Raw genomic sequence first — 25,533 nt, 5'->3', positions numbered from 1 at the left:
GGAAAAAATACAAGAACAAAAGTTAAAATGTGAGAAAAATTCTCCTGCCTGACACTCACCCAACATCCCAGCTGCGATATGGAGAAAGAATGCAAGGACAGAGCTACAGAAACTTATATCCTCCCTACATTAGCATGTAATGTAGATACGTAATGGGGATGCTGGGAAAGAGAGTCCTCAGGGAGAAAATTCTAATTATACAATCCCCCCACCCATGATTCCACTGGGAAATGAGCATGTAGAAATCTCCCAGATTTACATGCCTAGTTTCCCCAATGAATCAGTACCCATAACCAATTTATATCTCTAAAGATCTTTAACTAGAAGTGCATATAATATTGCACTTTCTAAGGGGAAATTACAATAATTTGGAGATGAGGGAAATAAAAGAGAAAGAGAACAAAACCATGCGCACTGACAAAAATCCAATTGGGGGCAGTCCCATTTGGCATAAGAGTATATAATCAAAATAAATAACCCCCCACAGTTCAATTTCACTATATCCCAAAGTTCATTCTGGATCTTTGGTGCAGTGTGTGATTTCTGCAGGCATCTTCATGGCGCCTTCTCCAAACAGTTCACTTTCTTGATTTGGGGAGGTAGCAAGTTTCTTATCCTAAAATTACTCTCAAACAAGCAACATTTTTATAAGTCTAGAATTTTATGACAATAATACAATTCCCCTGAAGGAGGATGTTGACCAACACAGATCACCCAGGGTTACATGGCTTAGTTATGAGGTATATGGATCAATTGTCAAAAGAAAATCAAAAACATCAAAAAACAAATAAAAGAGAAAAAGTAACTTGTGGATGAAATATAAAATATCAAAGTCTCATGTGTAAAAATTCTAAGGAAAAATAAGCCTATAATAGGTCCCTGAATCAGGCCCTGATTAAAGCGATTTATGTCCCACAGGCCTATAGTAGCAATTATAACAATGTAGCACTTACCCATTGGCAGCCAGGACTACAGAAAATGGCCATACCAAAAAAGAAAGAAAGAGGACTAGATTTTGAAGGAGATGGGAAATAGCATTCCCTGGTCTGATTTTACCTAGGGGAGCCAAAATGGCAGCCAAACTGAGGTGCTTAGTAGAAGTCTGGATCTGGCACGAGGGAATCCTGCATCTGAGTTGCAAATAGCTGCTTCCTTGAACCCCAAACTAATTTCAAGTCCCCTGTCTTGGTGTAGAACGGTGATTCCCAAAGTGGGTGCTACTGCCCTCTGGTGGGTGCTACAGCAATCCAGGGGAGCAGTGATGGACACAGGTACATTTATCTTTCCTATTAATTGCTATTAAAATTTTAAAAAAATTAATTTCAAAGGGGCTAAGTAATATTTTTTCTGGAAAGGGGGTGGTAGACCAAAAAAGTTTGGAAACTACTGATGTAGAATCTCATCAATCCCACCAGCATTGGTTGGTCTCCTTGACCTTGTGCTCCTAGGCACTGTGCAGGTTAACTTTGTGCTCCTTGGCACTGTGCAGTGGCTCTTTAGTGATCTGGAATCAGACACAATCATTAATCAAAGTCCCATAGTATTTAACAATCAATGGCAGGTTTCCATAGTCTAAAGCTTTTGGGTATGCATTGACATTAGGGCTAATGGACATTTTAAACTTACCCTAGTGCAAAATCAAAAAACCATTAATCTGGTAACATGCTTCAAGTACAAAAAATGAGAGAAAAAAGAAAACTCAAATACTCTATTGCACATACAAAGAAAAATAATAACAAAATTTGAAAAAAAATCAAAAATATATAGTTCACAATCAGTGACACACTGTGTTTGCCAAGGAGAGTCACAATACAAAGGTTTCTCACCCAAAAATGAGATCCATTTCCTTTTTAACTTGGCCATGATCCACAGTGTGCATACATGATTTTTACCAAGTAACAGCTTTTTAAAACAGTAGTACAGCAGCTAATACACATTCAAAGAAGTACCAAAATCCCCCAAATCACAAGAGCCTATTTAATGGCAATAGCAAACAAACCCGCTATCATTAATATTCACATGAGTTGCTGTGTGACATTTAAAAAACCTTTGAAGCTCATGAACACTTGTCACAAGTTCTCCAGATCTAACCAATCTTTCAACCTTGGCAAAGATACTTCTAACAAAATCTATTACTGCCATCATTCCAAAATGTGGCAGGAGAAACCAGAAGAAAAAAACTCTGTACTGCTGATGAAAACCTTTTGGGTCTAAAATGTCACCAAGAATCTAGATCATTCTTGTGGAAGGGTAGAGTAAGCTGAAGAGTTACAAATATAAAAACCCGTTTAGAGGTTACAAATCCCCTAGACCTTCCAACCTCCTGGATGAGATTATAACCCATCACAGGGTAACCAAGCCCCTTGGGAAACCTACCTCCTGTAGGATGAGACGTTAACAGCCGTAAAATGCATGTCTTTATATGTCCCGTCCATTGCAGTGTGGAGGCGAGGACTACAATAGTGAAAATCACTTCAGATGTCTCATCCATTACATTTTTAATAAATGCAGAGGTGGGGAATGCAATAGTGCTATTGCACTTCATTTTCAACTACTAAATGGACCCTTACCTCTTGTTACAAAGAACTCAAAGGCAGGCAGGCAAATGATCAGTCAGAGGTAATGGTGCTATTAGATACCTAAAAATTACTTCTGAAGACCCCTTAAAATCAATTTAAATTTTTAGGTCTTTAAATTCTCCAAAGGTTGTATACAGGTTGTAACCAGTTTGATAGAGTAGATCCATCATCATCTATGTGATAATTAACAAAGGCAAAAAGGAACAAAAGGCCTTTTAGACAACATGTGACCTTGATGGATCTGTTGATAAACACAGCATTCAGAAGGACCTATGGTTTTGCCATGGAAAAGGGTTTGTCCAAGTTGTTTATGGACTTTTATAATGGTATTTTCTCCAGTTCAGTCATAGGGGGAGGTACAAATAAAGACAATGTAACAGAATATATAGCTAAATGGCCAAAACACAGTAGCTAAAAATGACATAGTGTAACAGAAGATATTAGATTAGATTAATATGGGAACTTAAAAACAAAATTAAATCTTAAAGCAAACAATAAGCAAATATATGTGACAGGATGTGAGCAATGAATTCAAGAGTCTTTTTCTCCTATTCTAATAGCTGCATTACAGAGTCTTCACTATTTGGAGGGGAACAAACTGAAACAGTTAACATCAATAAGGCAAATGGAGTCTGATAATGCTTAAAATTCACCTCCAGACTCTTTAAGGTTCCTTCCCCTCCCTAGTATCATCATCCATATAGATTCCTTTGGTCACACCTTTGAGGTTTCCCATACCTCCACTGAGCATAGTGTGGACAAGCCCCATATTGGATGTGTTGCAGTGACTAGACAGGCAAAAATAGCAAAGGGGTGTAGGGAGATGACTCTCCCCTTTGAATCTTGAGATTACTCAAGCTATCAACTGCAAGGTATCCAATCAGTACACCCATGAAAGTAGTAAGAAAAGACATCCTAAAGCATTGCTCTTTCATAGAGTGGGCCATGCTTATAATTCTACTTCCTGTCTGTAGGTGGTGTTAGCCTAGTATGTACTGGCTAGGAGTAAAGTGAAGAGGTTTGGAAGAGTAACCTTCATTCCCCTCCCGCTTAGGGATAAAAAACAGTGGCCCCATGACACCTCAGTCTCCACCCCTACAGCCAGGAGCATGGAAGTCCCCCTGGATTAGCTAGGTTTGGGTTGGGGTGATAGCGTGGAAAGGCTGCTCCACTCTGTGTTCCCCTGCTTAAAAGTGGCTAGTGCAGGTGTGAGACCCATGTAGGTATAGGGAGGGGTAGCCCAAAGGGATTTAGATCTCACCCTTCTGGCAGGAAAAAGAAGGTGCTTCCAAACAGCTCACAGACCTTTGAGCAAACAGCAGCGGTAGGGAGGCACAAGAGGAGCAACAGTGCGAACTGCAGTAGTTTGTGGACAGCAGAGATGGCGGAGGCTTCTAAAGCTAATCTGTCCTTAAAAACTGCTCTGCAACTTAAGAGAGGAGCTAGGGTCCTATAACTCCAGACTTCTGGTCACCAACAATGTAAGATTTAAATTAATATCCAATAACTCCAAGTATATTTTATAAGATTAATAATCACTTGAAGTAGGAAAAAATACAAGAACAAAAGTAAAAACCTGAGTAAAGACATGTGAGAAAAATTCTCCTGCCTGGCACTCACCCAAAATTCCAGCCCATTTTCAGGCAAAAGAAGTGTGAGGGCAGAGCTACAGAAACTTATATCCTCACTACATTAGCATGTAATGTAGATACATAACTGGGATGCTGGGAAAGAGAGTCCCTGGGGAGAAAATTCTAATTATACACCGCTAGGAAGTATTAGGGTGGGATGCAAACACAAGCCTTTTTGACTCCAAATTCACTACTCTTCCTTCTATATCATGTTTTCCTTCCATCTGCCATGGCAAGAGGCAGGACAAGAGAATAAGCATTTATTAATGGGATACTGTCTGACAATCACATAGAGGTGGGTGTTGGAGGTGCCTCTGTTGAAGGGAAGGACTTGAATAGACAGAGATAGGAGGAAAGGAAGAATAGGCTATTTTGGGTAAGCTGTGGCATGAGCAAAAACTTGGAAATGAGAGAGGGCAGGATTAAAACAAGGCGGCAAGTAGTCTGTAGTGTAGGATACATGAAGATCACTAGTGTGAGCTAAAACTAGAAAGATAAGTTGGAAGTAGATAATAATAATAATAAAGCCATATTGACATAGCACTTTTATTTAAAACATTTTCCTCACAACTACTCTATGAGGTAGATCATGGAAAGCCTTAAATTCCAGAATCAGGAGAATCTAATTTATTCAATAGACAGTGAAAGAGAGCCTTTATTGAAAGGTTTTCTGGTAAAGGAGTTCTGTGAATGACAGTGGCCCATTAGAAAATAGTTTCAGGGGCAGCTAGATGAGAGTCAGGCCTAGAGAGGTGAGGTCCTGGGTTCAAATGTGGCTTCAGACACTTCCTATCTGAGTAACCCTGGGCAAGGCACTTAATCCTGTTTACTTAACCATTGTTCTTCTCTTAGAATTGTTACTAGGACTAAAAGTTACTTAGAAAAAAGAAAGTAGTTCCAGTATACATTGGAAAGGAAGTGATAATGCAAAGTGAAATGAGTAGAACCATTAGAACATTGTAAAAAACCTTAAGAGGAAGAACTAATGGAATCTTTTTTTTTAAATAACATCCCCTAGTTACATGTAAAAACAACTTTTAACATCATTTTGTCTTTTGTTTTTTTAATTTTGAGTTCCAAATTTTCTTCCTTCATTCCCTCCCTGATATAGTGAGCAATATAATATAGATTTTACATGTGAAATCTTGTAAAACATTTTTTCCATATTAGTCATTTTGTGGAAGAGATCTCAGAAATTAAAGAAATTAATGTTAAAATTTTCATTTACAAAAATATCAAGAAAAAAATTTAAAAATGAAAGGGAGTGATAGGCAGCAAAGAGACTTGTTACGAGGGATAGTGAGGTACTTAGTGGATAGAAATGCAGGCCCGGAGTCAGGAGATCCTGGGTTCAAATCTGGCTTCAGATACTTCCTAGCTGTGTGACCCTGGGTGAGTCACATAACTCTCCTTGCCTAGCCCTTACCATTCTTCTTTCTTCAGACCAATACACAGTATTGATTCTATGATGGAAGGTAAGGATTTCTTAAAAAAAAATTATTATTATTTTAGTTGAAGTAAAAGATATGTGGTGCTGAACTAGAATTTTGGTAGTAAAAAGAAGAGATGAATGTGAGAAGCAATTAGATTTAGCATCTGGTTAAAATGAATGATATAGAGGCAGGAGATAGATTGCTGAAGATGGCGAATTGTTAAGCACTGATGCTTGGGAGAATACTTATATTCTCAATAGAAAAAGAAACTAGGGAGAGAGGCAAGTTTTATGGGGAAAGAGAATGAATTCAGGTTTTTAAATGGTAAATTTGAGGTTCCCCTGGGACCTTCAAGAGAAGAAGCAGTTGGAGATGAATTACTCCATCTGGGTAGTCTTTTTTTTTAAGCTTATAGGCACTAGAAACTTCCATCAATATTGAGACCTCTTGAGTCTTAGTCCTCTGGTCCACTCAAATATAGGAGACAGCTTCCTAGGAAAAAGATTGGTTTAAACCTTCACAGCAGGGGAAGAGCTGACAGAAACTGTCCCGTTTCACTCCAGGTATTAGGTTGTAGAATTGTCCTAAAACTTTAAAGCTAAAGAGACCTTGGGGATTATTTTAGTCTTGATTTTGGAGTCAGAGAATCCAGGTTCAAATCCCAGTTCAGTTATTATTTTAATTTAAAATGAGAATTTATTAACTTAATTTAAAATTAGAATTTAACTTTCAATACTTATTAGCTTGTTCATGGGCTAGTCATCACTAATCAGAGCATAGCATTTCTTGGTCATTTCCTTCTTCAGCTCATTTTACACATGAGGAAACTGAGGCAAACAGGATTAAATGATTTGCCCAGGGCCACACAGCTAGAAAGTGTCTGAGGCCAGATTTGCACTCAGAAGGTAGATGAGTCTTCCTGATTCCAGGCTTGGCACTCTATCCATTTCACCATCTAGCTGCCTTTCTCTTCAAGGATGCCTCTCTTTATATAATGTAAAGTTTCTTAGGAAAACTTATATATAAATTAGAACATAATTTAAGTTATCTGGACTAGTTCATGATTTAAACAAACATTATTGTTTTATGAATAGAAGAATCCTCATGTAAAATTTAAGTGCTTTATTTATCTCCTTGGTTAATTTAGTTTTTTGCCCACCTATAGTATGGCCTAATTATTTCCAGGATAAGAAAAGACTTTGAGCTTTCCCATGGAACTCTTTCAAAAAGAATTTGACCTATGACTTTTTTAGTCCCAGAGACTGCATTGTGTTCCATTTCTTACCCATCAGAGTGGCCCTAGAAATTCCATTGTTAAGAGCCTTATTCCTTTGGCTCTCTTAAAACACAAGTGATCAAAAGCTTTTTTCTTTAAACCATTGTTCTCATTCCCATCCATATATGTATGGATTTATCATTCTTTCCTTTTTTACATGATCAGGGTGGGATAATAATAGGAGAAAGAGGTCAGTGGAAGGTAGGATATGAAATGTAGGGTTAAAGGTCTCAGAGAGAAAGCCTGCTCTTTGACCCTGGGAAGGAGTTTTATAAAAGTATTATATCTATGTTTGTTTCTCTCCCCCCCCCCCCCCCCCCAGCTTTCCCGCTGTGATGGTGCCTGGCGTGGACATGGGCAGCTTCATTTGCTGGGCATGCCTTTTTCTTATCTGAAGGAACAAGTCAACGATGAGGTATGTAACCATGTCTGCTGCTTCTTTCTGCTTGGGGACTCCTGGTTGGAGGATGGTCAAGGATCGATGAAGCCAGATGGAGAGATTGACACAGCAGTATCTTTTTTTTTTTTTTTACCAGAAAAGAACTAGGGTGGTGATTTAATTTTTTAATTTCTTTCTTTTTTTTTTTAGATTTAAATATTTTATTTTTTTAGAAAAATTTTCCATGGTTACATGATTCCTGTTTTTACTTTCCCCTTGAACACACCCCCCATCCAACGCACATTTCCACTGGTTTTAACATGTGTGATCAGTCAAGACTTAATTACATATTATTGATAGTTGCATTGGTGTGGTCATTTAGTGTCTACATCCCCAACCATGTCTGCGTCGACCCATTTGTTCAAGTGGTTGTTTTACTTCTGTGTTTCCACTCTTGCAGTTCTTCCTCTGAATGTGGGTAGCATTCTTTTCCATAAATCCCTCAAAATTGTCCTGGGTCATTGCATTGCTGCCAGTACAGAAGTCCATTACATTTGATTTTACCACAGTGTATCAGTCTCTGTACAATGTTCTTCTGGCTCTGATCCTTTCACTCTGCATCACTTCCTGGAGGTCTTTCCAGTTCACATGGAATTCCTCCATTTTATTATTCCTTTGAGCACAATAGTATTCCATCATCAGCATATACCACAATTTGTTCAGCCATTCCCCAATAGAAGGGCATACCCTTGTTTTCCAGTTTTTTGTCACCACAAAAAGCATGGCTATAAATATTTTTGTACAAGTGACACAGCAGTATTTTAAAAAATTATTTTGCTTTATTTTTAGTTTTTCATTACATTTTGAATTCTGAGTTGTCTCCCTCTCTCTCCCAACCCTGCAGGAGAAAAGGCCAATCTTTGATACAGATATGTATGTGGAATCCTATAATACATACTTTCATGTATCAATTCTTTCTCTGGAAGAGGATTAGCATTTTCCTTCATAAGTCCATCATAGTGTAAGAATTAAAATGGGTTTTGGTCAAATTAAGAGTTATAAAAAGTTGTGGTTGCCATTTATAATAATTAAATAGTAGTCAAAAGGCTATTAGTAGCTTTAGTAGCTTTATTACAGCAACATAGAGATAGTAAAGAGGGAAATGTAGGAAAGAGGTATAAAATATTGCCTAGCTAAATACCCTAAGTCCAGATCAGAGTGCCTCTAGACCATGAGTGTGAATCTAAATGCAAATCTCATCAGCCCATGAGTGTCTCCAGCCAAGTGTTTCACCAACAAAAAGAGAGTCTGATGCCTCAGAGACTGAGCCACCAAAGAGAGTCTCATGCCCAGGAGAGTGTCCTGCCGAAGAGAATCACTGAAGAGAGCATCCCACCAAAGACAAGAGAAGGGCTGAAAAGTCAGTGGCTCTGGCCAGAGTCTCTTCTTTCAGCAAGAGCCACCTATATAGAATCACCAATTCAGAAGCCTCCTCCCTTCAGCCCGAGTCACCAACACAGAATCTCCAATGCAGAATGAATGCTCCGCTCTTAATTCTCACCTTTTATAAACCCTTTTCCCACATCACTTCCTGTCTCTCTGGTTTCTACTTCCTTTCACTGTGGGCTGGTCCGTCTGTACATCTCAGGAACCAATCATAGTTTCTTAATTTACCTGGCACTGCCCAAGGGATCCACTTCCTATCTCTTGAGGGGGAGAACTTCCTTTCTCTGAGGGTGTGAGCTTTCTTGTAAAAGGATCTTCAAAGTATCTAACTGACTAAATGTGAAAGGAGGGGCACTCCGAAGTTCTTGATTGATTAAGTTAAAATAAACAAAGGGAGTTTTAAATTCCTTTTCACAATAGCTGAATGTTCGTATTACTTAGAATAGCTTTGTCATTCACAGTTACTCTTTAAACAATATTGCTGTTACCATATACAACATTCTCTTGGTTCTGTTTGTTTCACTCTTCTTTATTTCATGTTTTTCTAAAATAAACTTGCATATCATTTTTCTTTTTTTTTTTTTAAATCCTTCCCTTCCCTTTTAGAATTAATACTGTATATTGGTTTCAAAGCAGAAGAGCAATAAGGTATAGACATTGGGGGTTAAGGGACTTGCCAAGTGTCACACAACTAAGAAGTGTCTAAGGCCAGATTTGAACCCAGAAACCTCCCATCTCCAGGCCTAGATCTTAATCCACTAAGCCAACTCACTGTTCCCCCACATCATTTCTTATAGCACAATAGTTATTTCATCACAATTATATACTGCATCTCATTTAGCCATTCCCCAATTGATGGACATCCCCTCAATTTCCAATTCTTTGATACCGCAAAGAAAGCTGTTATAAATATTTTAGAACATCTAAGTTCTTTTCCATTTTCTCTAATCACTTTGAGAAACAGACCTGATAGTAGTATTGCCGAGTCAAAGAATATTCACAGTTTTATAATTCTTTGGACTTAATTCCAGATTGCTCTCCAAAATAATTGAATCAGGGTGCAGTAGTATTTAAAAAACAAAAATATTAGACTTGGAGTCTAAAGACCTGAGTTTTCATTCCACTTCTGACATTAGCAACTCAGCTTCTCTGATCTCAGTTTTCTTGGTTATAAAATGGGGATAATATTACTTTTCCCCGTTAATATTTTCCTATGTTACTGAACTGGGATGAATAAAACACTATCAGTTCTTATAAGGGTTATGAAGAAATCCCAAAAAAGGGAAAAGAACCTACTTGTACAAAAATATTTATTGCAGCTCTTTTTGTGGTAGCAAAAAATTGGAAACTGAGGAATTAATTAGGGACTAGCTGAACAAGTTGTGGTATATGATAGTGATGGAATACTATTGTACTATAATAAATGTTGAGTAGGATGAATTCTGGAAAAATATAGAAAGATTTACATGAATTGATGCAAAGTGAAATGAGCAGATCCAGAACATTGTATACAGTGACAGCAGTACTTCTTGAACAGCTGTGAATGACCTAATTATTCTCAGCAATGCAGTGATCCCAAACAGTCTCAAAAAATCATGATGAAAAATGCCATCTGCCCTCCGAGAAAGAACTGATGGAATCTGAATGAAAACTGAAACATACTGTATTTCACTTTCTTTTATTTGAGATCTCTTCTACAAAATGACTAATATGAAAAAAATGTTTTAAATTATTGCACATGTAAAATCTATTTCAGATTGCTTACCATCTCAGGGAGGTAGAAGAGCAGGGAGAGAATGAGGGAGGATTAGAAGAAAGAGAATTTGGAACTGAAAACTTAAAAAAAATTAATGTCAAATAAATTGTCTTTACATATAATTGGGGGAAAATATTATTAAAAATAAACAAATACTTATAAAGGTTCTAGAAATGCAAATGTAATTGTTACGATGGTATAAAAGCACCTCCCTCCATGGCTTGAGAAGTATAAGGAGAAGAGGTTTTTTTTTTTATCTAAGGTCACACATGGAATCAGGAAAAATTAGAATCTTGTTTCTTGATTCTTAACTGGGTACTCTCCCTATGAAGTAGTCTGTACTCAAGGAAGCTTTGAAAAATCTAGCTTAAAATCTCAAATCTTGAATTTTTTTGCTAAACTGACAAAATATATTTGCTTTTGTGGGTCATGAAGTATAATGTGATTTAGTGTAGTAGATAATCAAAGGGTTTGAATTCTTGTCATTCACTTGGCTTTCAGTCATATCTGACTTTGTGACCCCTGTTTGGGGTTTTCTTGGCAAAGATATGGAATGGTTTGCCACTTCCTTCTCCAGCTAATTTTCCAGATGAGGAAACTGAGGCCAACCAGATGAAATGATTTACCCAGGAACACACATTTAGTGTCTTGAGGCCAGACTTGAACTAAGGAAAATGAAGCCAGGTACTCTGCACCACCTAGTGTCTATATATTCCACTTGTTGGTTGGATAATTTTAGGCAGATCAGAGAGGATTGATTAGATGACCTACAAGATCTCTTCTAGCTCTGATTCTGCAACTCCTCTCATCTGTTTGCAGCGGAGGCAGCGAGTTCTGGAAGCAGCCCAGAGACTGACTGAGATATTAAACAGGTGAATTTATTTGCCTTTCAGCCCCTTGGTCTTTGGAGGGATTCTACCTTACTGACCCTGGTCCTTTTGTTCCTCATTTGTTGATTCCCCAGAAGAAGGTAGTCTCCTGTACTGGAGGGTCCTAGCCCTAGGCCCAGCCTCTATATCTAGCTAATCCCATCCATCTAGCCAAAATAAAAACTTTGGTCAGCGTGTGAGTGAGTGTGTGTAGCTCACTATAGTTTTTTCCTACCACTGGCAACTTAGCTTATGGCCCATATCCTGCTGTGGGTCAGCTGAGTCATGACAGATTTTATTTTATTTTATTTTATTTTATTTTATTTTATTTTATTTTAAAACCCTTGCCTTCTGTCTTAAAATCAATATTGTGGATCGGTTCCAAGGCAGAAAAGTGGTAAGGGCAAGGCAATGGGAATTCCCATGCCTTACTGCTTTTCTGCCTTGGAACTGATCCACAGTATTGATTCTAAAACAAAAGATAAAGGTTTAAAAAAAAATCCTTGAGAGTCAGTGAACAAATCAATCAAAACAAATTTGGTAGAGTAGAAAGATACAGCATAAACACACAGAAATCCTCAAATTTTCTCTGGATGGCTAACAAGACTCATCAGGAAGAAATTTTTTAAAAGTCAGATAACTGGGAGTTAGCCCACTGCAGAGACTCCCAGGACGTACGTGGATGTGATTAGAAAGTTTCAGTAATCAGAGTAGCATTCACGGTTGGGGCAGGGTGATGAAAACGATGGCATGCCGCACTCACGGGCCCTCTCAGGTGGTGGCACTGCAGCGTCACCACAGGAAAGGGATCCCCCATGTCTGTGTATTCAGGGTAGGAGGAGGAGTTGGCTGTTTGGACACCTGACAGTCTGATAATTTTTCATTCATGTCATGTTGGTTTTCAGGCATCAGGAACCTGGAGGAGAGACCCCAAAGACGGAGGACAGTGTCGATACGGCCCGAGAAGTGGAGGAAGAAGAGGGCAAGGAAAATCAAGACCCTTCCCAGCATGCTCTCTGGGTAGACGTATTCACCCCCAGGCACTACAGGGAGTTGCTCAGTGATGACGTGAGTCCCCAGTCCCAGACTGTGATTGGTTTTCCCAGAACAAAAACTGCATGTGCATCTTAGAAGTTGGAGGGGGTGGGAGGGTAGAGGGGTGGGGAGTAGGACTTTGTCCAACCTCCTTGTTTTCCAGATGAAACTCAGGTGTCCTTAGTCACACAGCAAGTCAGTGGCAGACTTTGATTTGCTGAAAGCAATCCAGGCCTCTGTTGGTGATGGGAGGCATTTCCCCGGAGGTTGGAGGCTGATTAGTGACAGGGCATTGCTGGGGAGCTGCTTTCATTAGACAAGCCAGCATATAGGGCTGTTTGTGAAGTTGACTCTTTCTCCCCGCAGCAAGGAGCAGGAGAATCAGAGATCCTAATCACCCCTCCCCACTCCCCCAGGCCTCCCTGGAAACCGAGAATGGCAGCATTCAAAGTGTTTGGCTGGGAAAGTCTGAATTCACCTTTGCCACTGTAAGAGGGAAAATTAGATATTATGTTTAAGGTGTGGTCGCCAGGAATCAATCAAATTCAGATTTGATTCCATAATTAAAATAGACCCAAGTCAGGATGGGTTTTATGGTAGTTTATTTACAATTTGGGAAGGTAGAAGGTAGGGAAATAGAGAGAGGGAGAGGCTGGCCAGACGGCAGAGGTCTAGACCAAGAGAGGGTTAAAAGGCTAATTAAACTAGGCTATTAGTGGCAAGGCCTTAGCTATTAGAGAGACAAAGAAGCCTTATTGAGGTAGAGACTCTAGAAATGCCAAGGTAGGTGAAAGGAAGTCAACCTAACTTATCCACATGACAATTCAGAGGGGAAGCCACCTGAGGTCTCAGCAGAGATCCTTAAGCACTGAGTTCAAAACGCCAACTGCCCCAACAGGAAGTTACCATCATACTTGAAAGATAGCAGCTTTTGTCACTTCCTTGGAGGTCCACCTCTAATTCAGGTGGACAAATGGCAGCCTCAACACTGTTTTGGACTGCCCAAAGGGCAGTCCCTTGTTCTTGATTTATTACTTATTGTCACGTGTGGGTTAACTCATCTCCCCTCCCCACTAAGGGAGGTGGGGATGACATTATCTCTGGTGGCTAGAGTTTTAACTATGAAGGGCTTGAGCTAATTCCATTTACACACCACTAACTGGTTATGTAACTTCTCAGTTTTTCCATGTTAAAATAATCAGGGATTGGATTAGATTCCCTCTGATGGTCTATAGGTGGCACACTGGCTAGAGTCAAGAAGACCTGAGTTCAAATGTAACCTCAGACATTTCCTGGCTCTAAAATGGGCCAGAGAAGGAAATGACCAACTGCTCTGGTATCTCTGCCAAGAAAACCCCAAGTTGGAGTCATGAGAGTCGAACACAACAGAAAAGGACTGAATAACAAAACAGTCTTCAGTTTGCCTGTGAACTGACAACTTTCCTCTCCCCCCTCCCCCCAATCCCTTTTTTCCTACCACTCTCCTTCCCACAGTACACCAACCGCTGTCTTCTGAAGTGGCTCAAGCTGTGGGATGTGGTGGTATTTGGGCGAGAAAAGCTTGCCAAGAAACCGAATGCTGAGCAGCCCCCCACCCGGATGCCCTCCAAGTATGGCCGAGAGCCCCAGAAGTGGAAGAGCAAGGAGCAGATGATAGAGGAGATCCTGGAGGCTGAACTGGATCAGAACAACAGGCCCAAATACAAGGTGAGGACTGGACACTGGGGGGAGGTGGGGAGCTGTCGGTATCTCTATAGGCATAGCATAGGGAGACCCCTGACCCCCAGGGTGGCCTCCTCCACCCTCTCTCAGACCCTCACTGCTAGGGGTCTGGTGTGGCAAAACTGAAAGAACCATGGTTTTGGTGACAGGGGACTGGGCTAAAATCTCGCCGTATAACTATGGGTTGTCTGGCTCTCGGTTTCTTCTTCTGTGAAGTAGGGACAATAGTGTTCATAATGCCTAAACTTTGTAGACCATGAAGCAATAGTTGGTAAATGAGTTATTTCATGCCAATGTCCCCAGGAAATCTTTACTGGAATCAAAAGCTTAGAACTTAAAAGAGACCTTAGAAGACCTAGTCCAGCCCTCAGATACTTCCCAGTTGGGTGACCCTGGGCAAGTCACTTCATCCTGTTTGCCTCAGTTTCCTCATCTGGTAAATGAACTAGAGAAGGAAATGACAAATCACTTCAGTATCTTTGCTAAGAAAATCCCAAATGGGACCATGAAGAATCAGACATGACTAAAAACAACTAAACAATGACAGCAATAATGAGGAAAAGTCTAATAATCAGTATAACTGCTCCCTCGTGCTTTATAGCTCATAAAGAGCTTTGCCCACAACAACCCTGCTAGGATGTCTGGGTTTCATTATCCCTGCTTTAGAGATTTACAAATTGAGGCCCAGAGAAACAAATTGAGTTTCCCCTGGTTACAAGCTTAAATGGCAGAGCCACCATTTCCAAGTCCATCTTGGTCTTAAAACTTTAGTAGGAAGACAAGATTCACAGACAAAACCAATACTCTTTGGCACTTTATCAAATATTGAACTGTGTGGTGCTGACTACAAGTTTTTAAGGAGTCAAAAAAGATGAAAATAGTGGGCCTCCAGGTAGATCAGTAGATTGAGAGTGAGGCCTAGAGACAGGAGGTTCCTGGGTTCAAATTTAGCCTCAGACACTTTCCAACTGGGTGACTCTGGGCAAGACATTTAACCCCCATTGTCTAGCCCTTACTGCTCTTCTGCCTTAGAACCAACACACAGTATTGATTCCAAGACAAAATGTAAAGGATTAAAAAAAAAGAAAAAGAAGAAAAGAAAGGTGGGGGGGGAATAAGAAATAAGGATGGTCCTAGGTTCAAATCCAGCCTCAAACACTTCCCAGCTGTGTGACCTTGGGCAAGTCACTTGACCCCCATTGCCTACCCTTACCACTCTTCCACCTATAAGTCAAAACACAGAAGTTAAGGGTTTAAAATAAAAAAAAAAAAAAAGAAAAAAGAAACAAGGATGGGTTGAAGTTACCCAAGGAAGGCTTCATGGACTAGGAGGAGGGAGGGTGATGTTGGACCTTGGAGCCCTTATAGGGTCTTTCTGTCTCCTCTTGACTGCAGGTAGCCCTTCTGTGTGGACCTCCTGGACTGGGGAAAACCACTCTGGCACACGTGATTGCCAGGCATGCCGGGTACAGTGTGGTGGAGATGAATGCCAGGTGAGTGAAGGAGGGCCACGTGATCACAAAAGAAGAATTCTCTAGGGAAGGATTTCTGAAACTGGGAAAAGGCTGTTTAAGAAGAAAAGAGAGAGCTCACATGATTGACAGCGTCTGGGGCTGGAGAATGTTGGATTTTTGAGTCAGGACCCTGAGTACAGTCCTGCCTAGCACAGTTATTAGCTGTATGAACTTGGACAAATCACTGAGCCTCAGCCTTGTCACCCCTCTGTGGAGTGAGCATACAAAAAGCATGGACTTCCCAGAGTTGTTGTGAGGATGAGATAACATGTGTAAAGCACTTTGTAAACCTTTAAGTGTTGTGTAAATGGGGGGCAGCTAGGTGACTTAGTAGGTTGAGAGTGAAGCCTAGAGACAAAAGGTCCTGGGTTCAAGTCTGTACTCAGACACTTCTTATGTGACCCTGAGTGAGTCACTTAACACCCCCCCCCCCCCCCAATTTCCTAGCCATTACTGCTCTTCTGCCTTGGAACCAATACACGATATTGATTCCGAGATGGAAGGTAAGGGCTTTTTTAAAAGTGGTATGCAAATACTAATTATTATTACCTTTATTCACCACCGGCCTACGAGATGCATTGTGCAAATGTATTTATTTCAGAGCTGAAGCTCCCAATGCTTTGCTCTGGTTCTCATGGCTGATCAATAGCAGAAACATGATCTAAATTAGACCCTTCAACTCCCGGGTCTAGTGGTTTTTCCCATTACCTGGGTCATCAAGCAAGCAAGATTTATGTTGGAGACAAGAAGGGACTGTACAGTCTAGTCGTCCCTTGGCCCCAGGACAGGGGACTGCTCCAAATGACCTTTCAACGTCTCCTTCCAATCCTCAATCCTTTGCTGCTCTGATGTGTCTGGATTGATTGTATTTCAGTGATGACCGCAGTCCCGAGGTCTTCAAGACTCGAATTGAAGCAGCCACACAGATGGAGTCGGTGCTGGGAGCCAAGGGGAAACCCAACTGTTTGGTCATTGATGAAATTGATGGTGCACCAACGGTATGCCTAGGTTTGGAAGAGTTTGTATGACCCCATGCTTGACTCGGCAGGGCTCCATCAGGGTCTGGGCGCAAACTCGACCAGTTACCCAGTGGTGACACGACTGTGCTCCTGGGGCCAAAGTTATGGGTCCTGACCCGTGTAGGTTGGTGAGCTTTAGTCAGAGACACCAGCTGGGTTCCCTGGGAGCAATTTAGCTCATTGCCCCCATCAGCTATCTTACAAACAAATGATGCCTGGGACAGAGAAAGTGTGAATGGCTCAGGAGTCATCCTAAAGCCAAGAAATCTTTTGGAATTTATTTTATTGAGACTTACTTTCCCCTAAGTGCCAGGGCAACTAGGTGGTATGGTAGATAGAGTGCCAGGTCTGGAGTCAAGAAGACTAAGTTCAACTTTGGCCTCAGCTACTTACTAGTTTTGTGACCCTGGGCTGGTCACTTAATCCTGTTTGCCTCGGTTTTCTCATTTGTAAAATGAGCTAGAGAAGAAAATGGCAAAACACTCCAGGATCATTGCCAAGAAAACCCCAAATGGGGCCATGAAGAGTTGGACATAACTGAAAAATAATTAAAAAGTGCTAGGTGTTCTTCTCACATAAAGTGGGATACAATTTTTTTTTTAAAGAAGGCCACATTTGTCATTCCTTAGGCCTGATAACTGATTTCTGCACTCCGTCCACATTTATCTTCAGACTTCAGCCATCTCCTGAGAAATTGGGATGGGGCATATGAGAGAAAGAAAAGATTGAGGTCTGGGCCTTGGGGAGTTCACAGTCTTGAAGGATGAGTCTCAAATAAAGAGCAATGTGGGCTAGAATAATCAGGGACAGATTTCATAAAGGATGTGGAGAAAAAGATGGTGGAATTGATGGGGCAATAAGGTGACTCAGTGGATTGAGAGTCAGGCCTGGAGACTGGAGGTTCTGGGTTCAAATGTGGCCTCAGACACTTCCTCCCTGGATAAGTCACTTAATCCCCATTGCCTAGGCTTTACTGCTCTTTTGCCTCAGAACTAATACACTGTATAGATTCTAAGATGGAAGGTAAGAGTTTAAAAAAAAAAAAGATGGTGGAATTGGAAGAAAAGGAATGAGGGCCAAGGAGAACAGTGTGAACAAAAGTTCCCCAGGCTGAGCTATAATTCTCTTTAGGTTGGAAGTCTCTGCCTTCCTTTATCCCTCAAGGCCCCCAGGTTAGAATTCCCTCTCTTCTTCCAGAGCATACCCAAGCCAAAGATGGGACTTGCTCCCCTGGGTATACTGGTCCATTCTGTAATCTCGGGTACATTTCTAATTAATCAAGAAGCCTCTTGGTTGAATGTTGTTTATTGGTCCTCCCTTGTGTCACCATGTTTTCACTTAGCTAACTCACTTTTCTTTCCTCTTCCCTACTAAGAGACAAACATTATTGAGTAAAAGTCACAGTTTTCCCATCACCTCAAGAAGCAGAGAAATTAAGCCTGATGCTTAGATTACCTACAGAGTTTACAAGAGGAGTGTAGAAATGGCTCAGATTTAGGCCTAAAGGGACTCAAATCTGCATCCTTCACAAGTTGTGTTTTTTTTTGGGGGGGGGCATATTTTTTCTCTCTCTCCCTTCCTACCCCTTGCAGGATGCTGGTGAGTGGGATAGGGGTGGTATTTAAGCAACAGTGTGCTGAAGCCAACTCATACCAGTCCTAAAGAGACAATTTTTTTATTTTTCAGCATGGGCATTTATATCATGGAAATTGGCAAATATTACAGATGAGGGCTCGATTTATTGTTGTTGATTATTCATTTAAGAGAGTGCTAGAGAAAAATGTTAACAATTCAGATTAAATTTAAAATTTAATTTTTTTTCCTAGAGAACTGGTTCTTAAACGTTTACTAGTACACATCTGGTTATAGGTATTATTCCAGAAAAAATGTATTCTTTGTTTGTATCATGCCCCTGTGTGCTGGAGTCCAGTCACTCACCCATATACTTCCCTGCCTCTCTGCAGCCTTCCATCAATGTGCTTCTTAGCATAATTAATCGTAAGGATGTAGGAGAGATAGAGACAACAGGAGGAGCAGCTGGGGGTGGCAAGAAACGAAAGAAGGAAGGGGGTCTCTTGATGCGCCCTATTATCTGTATCTGCAATGACCAGTGAGTATCTGCGGTGCCTCTCTTTTCAATGTTTTTCTTTGTAAAATAGAGGGATTGGACTTGATCTCTAAGGTCTCTTCCAGCTCTAAGGATCTATTCAAAATGGTGGCACTAGAACTGATGGGTCTCTTGGTAAAGAACTATGGGTACAAAATGTCAGGTACACTGTGAGATGTGGCCACTTCCTTGGTTGTTTTTGTTTGACTGGTTTCCTTTGGTACAAGAGAAGGTTTGATGCCAAGAGTTGAAGAAGAAGGTATAGAATGTAGAAAATCATCTACTTCAAGGCTCTTTCCACTATATGCAATTGGCTGGTGATTTCAGTCATTAGTTCATGAATAGGGGACACTTCCCACAGGCCTACATTATCTAAAAATGCCAGTGGAGCTGTGTGATGTCCTCGGTGTGGGCGCTCCCTCCAGAGAGAGAGAGACCATAATCCAGCCACCCCTTCTTATCCTGTGGGATTTTTGTCTCAGTCTTTGCATTAGACCACCATTAAAGATCTACGTGAGGCCCTGAATGCCTTCCTCAAATTCTTTTGATACATCATGGATGCTGATGTACTTAGGTTTTCTACCTGGTAATCCCTCACTTTCCTGACCCAGCTGGCCCACCCTCTTTCCTAGTCATAAATATCTTTCATAATTAACGTTCCTCCCTCTACTTCTTATACTCAAGTCTTTGTTAGAAATAATGCCACATCTTTCTTTCTTTCACCTACCCATGGGTCTTTTCATGGCATTTTGGGGGTGTGCATGTAGAAAATTTGCCATACCTGAGCTGCATTCCCAGCATCCTTTTAAGAACATCCTCATTTGATGTACAGAGGCTTGGGAGATAAATTTGGCTGAGACCCACGCTACGGCACTCTTGGGGCTTTACTTTTGGTAAAGTGCTGCAGGTGTGAGTTCTCTGCTCTGCTTGCTTGACTGAAAGAATCTCTTTCTTTTTCTTCTCTTTTTGAGTATTATTAAAATCCTATGTATTTTTAAAAACTAGGAGTATTTATTCATTTTTACTCCTGTAGAGGCCACCTTCATCTTCAGTTCTTCCAAGACCATGACCTTCAATGATTTATGGTGATATAATATCATTTGTGAGAGGATCAGTATTAAAAGGGCAGCTAGATGGTATAGTGGATAGAGTACTAGGCTTGAGGTCAAGAAGACCCTTTTTCCAGAGTACAAATCTGGCCTCATACACTTCCTAGCTGAGTGACCCTGGGCAAGTCACTTAACCCCCATTGCCTAGCCCACTTTTCTGACTTGGAACCAATACACAGTATTGATTCTAAGATAGCAGATAAGAGTTTTTAAAAAAGAAAGAAAGAAAACCCCAAATGGGGTCACAAAGAGTCAGATCTGACTAAACAACAAGAGTATTAAAAAGATAGTGAGCAATTTGGGGTTGTTGAAAAGCGCCTTGGGATTACCTAATAGTACTTGATAAATACAAAGCTTGGAACTTTTTACTTGATGAGAATCTCCTATCCTAAACCTGAATTATTACAGATCTCTCATGGTTAGGTCTGAGTTATTAAGAACTGGCTACACTCTTCATTCATTTAACAAACATTTTTTAGGCATGTAGCACGGTGGAAGAATGTGGAGTCAGAAGGCCTGGGTTCAAATCCCAACTCTACCACTTTGTGACCTTAGGCAAGTCATTTGTCTTTTGTAGGCCTCAGTTTACTCATTTGTAAAATGGGAGGTTTGGACTAGATGACCCTTAAGGTCACTTTCAGCACTAAATCTATGATGCTCTCATCCTATGATTTAACATATATCATCAGTGCGTTCTTTTATAGAAACTCTACTTTCTTTCTTAAAACCCTTACCTTCCATCTTAGGATCAGTACTGTGTATTGATTCCAAAGCAGAAGAGTGGTAAGGGCTAGGCAATGGGGGTAAGTGACTTGCCCAAGGTCACACAGTTAGAAAGTGTCTGAGGCCACATTTGAACCCAGGACCTCCCATCTCAAGGCCTGGCTCTCAATCTACTAAACCACCCAGTTGCTCCCTAGAGCTCTTATTTTCTTTTCTTTTCTTTTTAAATTAAATTAAGTTTTTTTGTTTTTTTTTGTTGTTGTTTTGGATTTTTATTTAATTAATTAATTTAGGCCATTTTCCCATGATTATAGGATTCATGTTCCATCCCTCTCCTCCTCCCACCTTTCCCATAGCCGACACAATTCCACTGGGTCTTACATGTGTCATTGATCAAGACTTATTTCCATATTATTGATATTTGCACTAGGGTGAAGAGCTCCTATTTTCAATCAGCTTTTCCTTTTCCAGTTTTTTCCCTCCTACTCCCACACTCCACTATCTGGCAAATGACTAGTTTTTTTTTTTCCTTCACATGCTTATGAAATTCACTCCCTACTCTCTTCTTATTTGGAGGGAGTGCCTTTATTTCAAAGCCCAAACCTAGGCTCTCTAGTTCACATCCCATTCCTCAGATTATTTAAACCTTAGGAGAGACCATCCCTTATTCTCAACCTCCACATTGATGGTTCTTTCTGGGGTTTTGGTTCTTTCTTGGGGGAAAGGACTGAGATTGTGTTAAGTACTTCCTGTTGGCCAGTCATCATGCTGAACACTCCACAAATCCCTCCTTCTGTCTTGGATAGGTACACACCTTCTCTGAGACAGCTGAAGCAGCAGGCATTCCTCCTACAGTTCCCACAGACACTGCCTTCCCGCCTGGTGCAGAGACTGAATGAGGTCAGTGTCTTGGTTAAGGTAAAGGCGCAGAGGCTGGTTCCCAAGGCAGATGCTGCTGCTGATTCTGGAAACTAGACAGAAAGCTTAGGTTTGCCCCTGATGCCTAGAGCCTGGCCTGACTCTCTGGGGTTGGCCAGCTGTCAGAACCACCCCTGCTATATTTAGCTCATGGGTTCCTTCTCTGGTTCATCTGCATTAGAATGAAGGAAATCATCATTGGGGAAACCCATCTGCAAAAGGCCCAACCTAGAGCATTTTCCAAGTCTACGTGGATTTGGATTATCTGTGCTTATTGTTATTGCTGTCCGCTACCTCGTTCCCAAGTGAGCAGATAACTTCTCTCTCCTCAGGCTCCTCTTACCAATTCCCCCAGTAGAATGTAAACTCCTTGAGGGTAAAGGATGTCTTTTTTTCCCCTCTTCTTTTCCTTTTTTTAACCCTTAGCTTCCATCTTAGAATCGATAGTGTGTATTGGTTCCAAGGCAGAAGAGTGATAAGGGCTAGACAATGGGGGTTAAGTGACTTGCTTTGAACCCAAAACCTCCCATCTCTAGGCCTGGCCCTTTCCTTTCTTTTACTAATATTTATGTTCTTGAATTGGGCATGATGCCTTACCCATAATAAGGCCTTAATAAATGCTCTATCTATAGTACCACACCATGAGCAGAGAATTGAAATGTCCCCAGATGTACAGCTAGTTTCTTATCATAAAATTGTTTTATGAGTGAAGAAGTTGCCACCCAACAACTATCTTTTTGCCTTTAGATCATGTTAGCTGCTGCTGTTGTAGAGCTTGAAGAAAGAGAATAAGGCAATGGGGAATAATCTGGATTGTTTCAGGGGGAAAATGAAGTAGGAGGTTGGCTGATTAATAGACTGATAGTATAGGCAAGTCAGAAAAAGGAAGTGGGATGGTTTTAGGAAAGTTTCCTAAAGAGAAGGAGGTCAGCCTCCCCTTGGCTCTCCCCCATCTCTGACCTGTGGGCATGAATTGAATCTTTGGAGAGCATCAATATAGTGAAGAAGTTTATTGCCTAATAATGTCTTGCCTTAGATCTCCTTGCGACAGGGAATGAAGGCGGATACTGGTACCCTTATGATGCTGTGTGAGAAGACAGAGAATGATATTCGTTCCTGCATAAACACCCTGCAGGTATGAACCCCAAATAGAGAACTTTGGGAATGACTTCTAGGGTTGGGGGTGGCCAGCTTCTAGTGGGCACCTTTAAAGCATGAAGCCTTCTCTAGGTTTTTCCCCCATCCATCAGAATATGGCAGCCTTCTTCCTCCCCTATAATTGGCCTCACAGATTTGATTTCAGGTGGGGAACTCAAAAGAGATCCCTGAAAAGTTAGGGACATGTTTTAAGCATTCCCTCTATGCTTTATAAACCCATCCTAGGTCTAACTAGAGCTTTTCTCCAAACCTTTCTAGAAAACTAGGAGAGACCCGTAGCAGAATGAAAAGGGTCCTCGATTGGGAGTGGGAGGCTTGAGTTCTTGTACTAACCTGATGTCAACACACCATGGAACCTCTCTTAATCTGTAAAATGAAGGAATCTAGCTCTTTTTTTTTAAGGTCACTTTTAGCTTCAAAATACTGGGATTTCTAGGTCATCTCATCATAGAATATTAAAGTTGGGACAATGAGAACACCAAAAGAAAGCTGAACTTTGAGTGATTTTAACTACCAGTCTGGGTTCCAGAGAGTGGAGTGTGAAACATGCCTCTTTTCTTTTGATAGAAATGTGGAAGACTACAGGTGCTGAACAGTGCATGCCATATCATCTGTGGTCACTCCATTGGTTGATTTTGCATAATTGTTTTTCTTCATTAAAAGAGGGGAGAGGGGAAGGTATATATCCAAAATGACTGATAAAAAGAAAAAGCATCAGTTTAATATAAAGGCAGTTATACACAGGGTGTCACAAAAGTTGTAGTACAATTTTAAGTTCTTTTCCTCTTTCTTTGATCTCTTTGTGATATAGGCATAATAGTGATACTGCTGCATCAAGGGAAATTCAGTTTTACTGCCCTTTGGTCATAGTTCTGAATAGTTCTTCAGAATCTCAACTCTCTAATTTTTGCACATGTGAAAACTGAGACCCAGAGAGATTAAGCAACAAAGTCACTTGGTTAACTGAAGAGACCTTTTGGTTTTAGTTTACCTCAAAGGGATATCCTTTGGTAGCCCTTTAGGCATTTGTATTGATCTCATGAGTCTACACCCTTTGTAGCATTTTTTAGCTTTGGATTGAGCATTTTATAGAATTCTGCGTATCAGAAACAATCCTTGAAGATTATGTAGCCCATCCTCCTTATTCTATACAGGGAGAAATTGAGACCCAGAGATGGAAAGTTACTTATTTAAGGTCATGCCACATTTCTCTGCAAGAACTATGTCTTACTGTCTCTAAACCCAGTACATGTTTCTGTAACAAAAGAAAAGAGCCTGAGGCTTGGAATCCCAGGATCTGGTTTTAAATCCTGGCTCTTCTATTTAATTATTTTCTCCTCTGTAAAATGAGGTAAAATCTAAGGTTCTTTCCACCCTGTTATTCTGTGAGCTCTAAGAATAATGGAAGAACACTAAGATTTTGGGAAACCAGGTTTCTCAAATTAGAATCCCCAAATACCATATTTCAAGTCTGCATTCTACCCCTCCTCTCAAATGAATCTCTCCTTCCTCATGTTCTTGATGTGCTTGTTTCTCCTTCTTAGTTCCTATATGGTCAGGGCCAGAAGGAGCTGAGTTCAAGGATGGTACAGACCATGAGCATTGGCTTGAAGGACCAGAAGAAGGGGCTGTTTTCCATATGGCAAGAAATATTCCAGTTGCCCAAGATTCAGAGGTAACGTGTCTTTGGGCTGAGGGTAGCAAAGTGAGTGGGAATGAGAGCACAGAGAGCCTGGAGGGCTTCAGGAACCTAGCAATGGGAGCTGTCAGGGAAGGATCCTCTGGTTTCCTTATCTGGCCAGGAATAATTATACAGCCCACAGACAAATCCAGCAAGACATCAATAGCTTAGTCAAGTACAGAATTTGGGCTTGGATCATAAGATGGTAGATTTTTTTTTTTAATTTTACACGATTCACGTTCTTGCTCTCTCTCCCCCCCACTCCCCATAGCCGACACACATTTCCACTGGTTTCTTCATGTGCCATCAATCAAGACCTATTTCCGTATTATTGATAATTGTTCTAGAATGATAGATTTAGAACTAGAAAAGGACTTTTCATTTTAACAGGTGAGGAAACTGAGTCCCAGAGAGGTTAAATGATTTGGCTATTGTCACCTGCCTAGTAAATGTCTTCCTGGCTCTCTGGCCAGTGCCTCACAGATATTCTTCGTTATGAAAAAAAGCTCCAGATTGTGGGTTCTTAACCTAGAGTCAAAACAGTTTTGTGTGTTTTTTTTAAATATCAATATAATTGGTTTCCTCTGTAGTTATATGTTTTATTTCATGCATTTAAAACTTATTTTGAGAAATGTTCACTAGACTAGACTAAAAGAGATACTTGGTCCCAAAAAAAGGTTAAGAACCACAGTCCAAGGAAATGACTGGCATTCCTGGCTACCAGAAGACTTTTATTTCTGGGCAAGGAAATACACAAGTATGGGGAAGAAGCATCGGGTATAACCCTGACCAGGGGCTCCAAATCCCCTTTATTAGGAGTGAGCACATCTCCTGTGCTTCTGACCTCACATGCTTGGTGTGTGCAGAGACATTAATCATGCAACCACCAGGTGTCACCCTTAGAGCCATCACCAAGTCATCTATCCCCATGCCCATCACCATCCTGACTGTGCACTACAGCACTAGGCTAATGCTAAGACAGTAGTGCCTCCTTTATCTTGCCCACACTGCATCCGAGTTCCACATAGTAAATAGGTTCCACAAGTATTTTTTGATTTTCATCATTTTGGATGGAAATATTTCTAAATATATTACTGGCTTTTCTTTTCCTTCCTCCCTCCCTCCCTCCCTCCCTCCTTCCTTCCTTCCTTCCTTCCTTCCTCCCTCCCTCCCTCCTT

At 40.7% G+C, this 25,533-nt stretch overlaps 1 protein-coding gene across 1 annotated transcript in view; it reads left to right on the top strand.

The window, feature by feature from the left end:
- The window catches only part of CHTF18 (chromosome transmission fidelity factor 18), a 61,295-nt gene that overhangs the window by 6,812 nt on the left and 28,950 nt on the right, over positions 1-25,533 (top strand). The window contains exons 5-14 of the mRNA XM_044657116.1: positions 7,242-7,334; positions 11,320-11,372; positions 12,275-12,437; positions 13,899-14,111; positions 15,522-15,619; positions 16,515-16,638; positions 18,624-18,769; positions 21,405-21,498; positions 22,553-22,651; positions 24,219-24,349. Of these exons, the coding sequence (XP_044513051.1) occupies positions 7,242-7,334; positions 11,320-11,372; positions 12,275-12,437; positions 13,899-14,111; positions 15,522-15,619; positions 16,515-16,638; positions 18,624-18,769; positions 21,405-21,498; positions 22,553-22,651; positions 24,219-24,349 (1,214 nt within the window). The remainder of the gene's footprint in view (positions 1-7,241; positions 7,335-11,319; positions 11,373-12,274; positions 12,438-13,898; positions 14,112-15,521; positions 15,620-16,514; positions 16,639-18,623; positions 18,770-21,404; positions 21,499-22,552; positions 22,652-24,218; positions 24,350-25,533) is intronic.

Source organism: Gracilinanus agilis, chromosome 1, assembly GCF_016433145.1.
Source record: "Gracilinanus agilis isolate LMUSP501 chromosome 1, AgileGrace, whole genome shotgun sequence".
In the NCBI taxonomy this organism is placed as follows: Eukaryota; Metazoa; Chordata; class Mammalia; order Didelphimorphia; family Didelphidae; genus Gracilinanus; species Gracilinanus agilis.
Note: the sequence above shows the minus strand (reverse complement) of the source record. Positions and strands in the feature narration are given on the sequence as shown.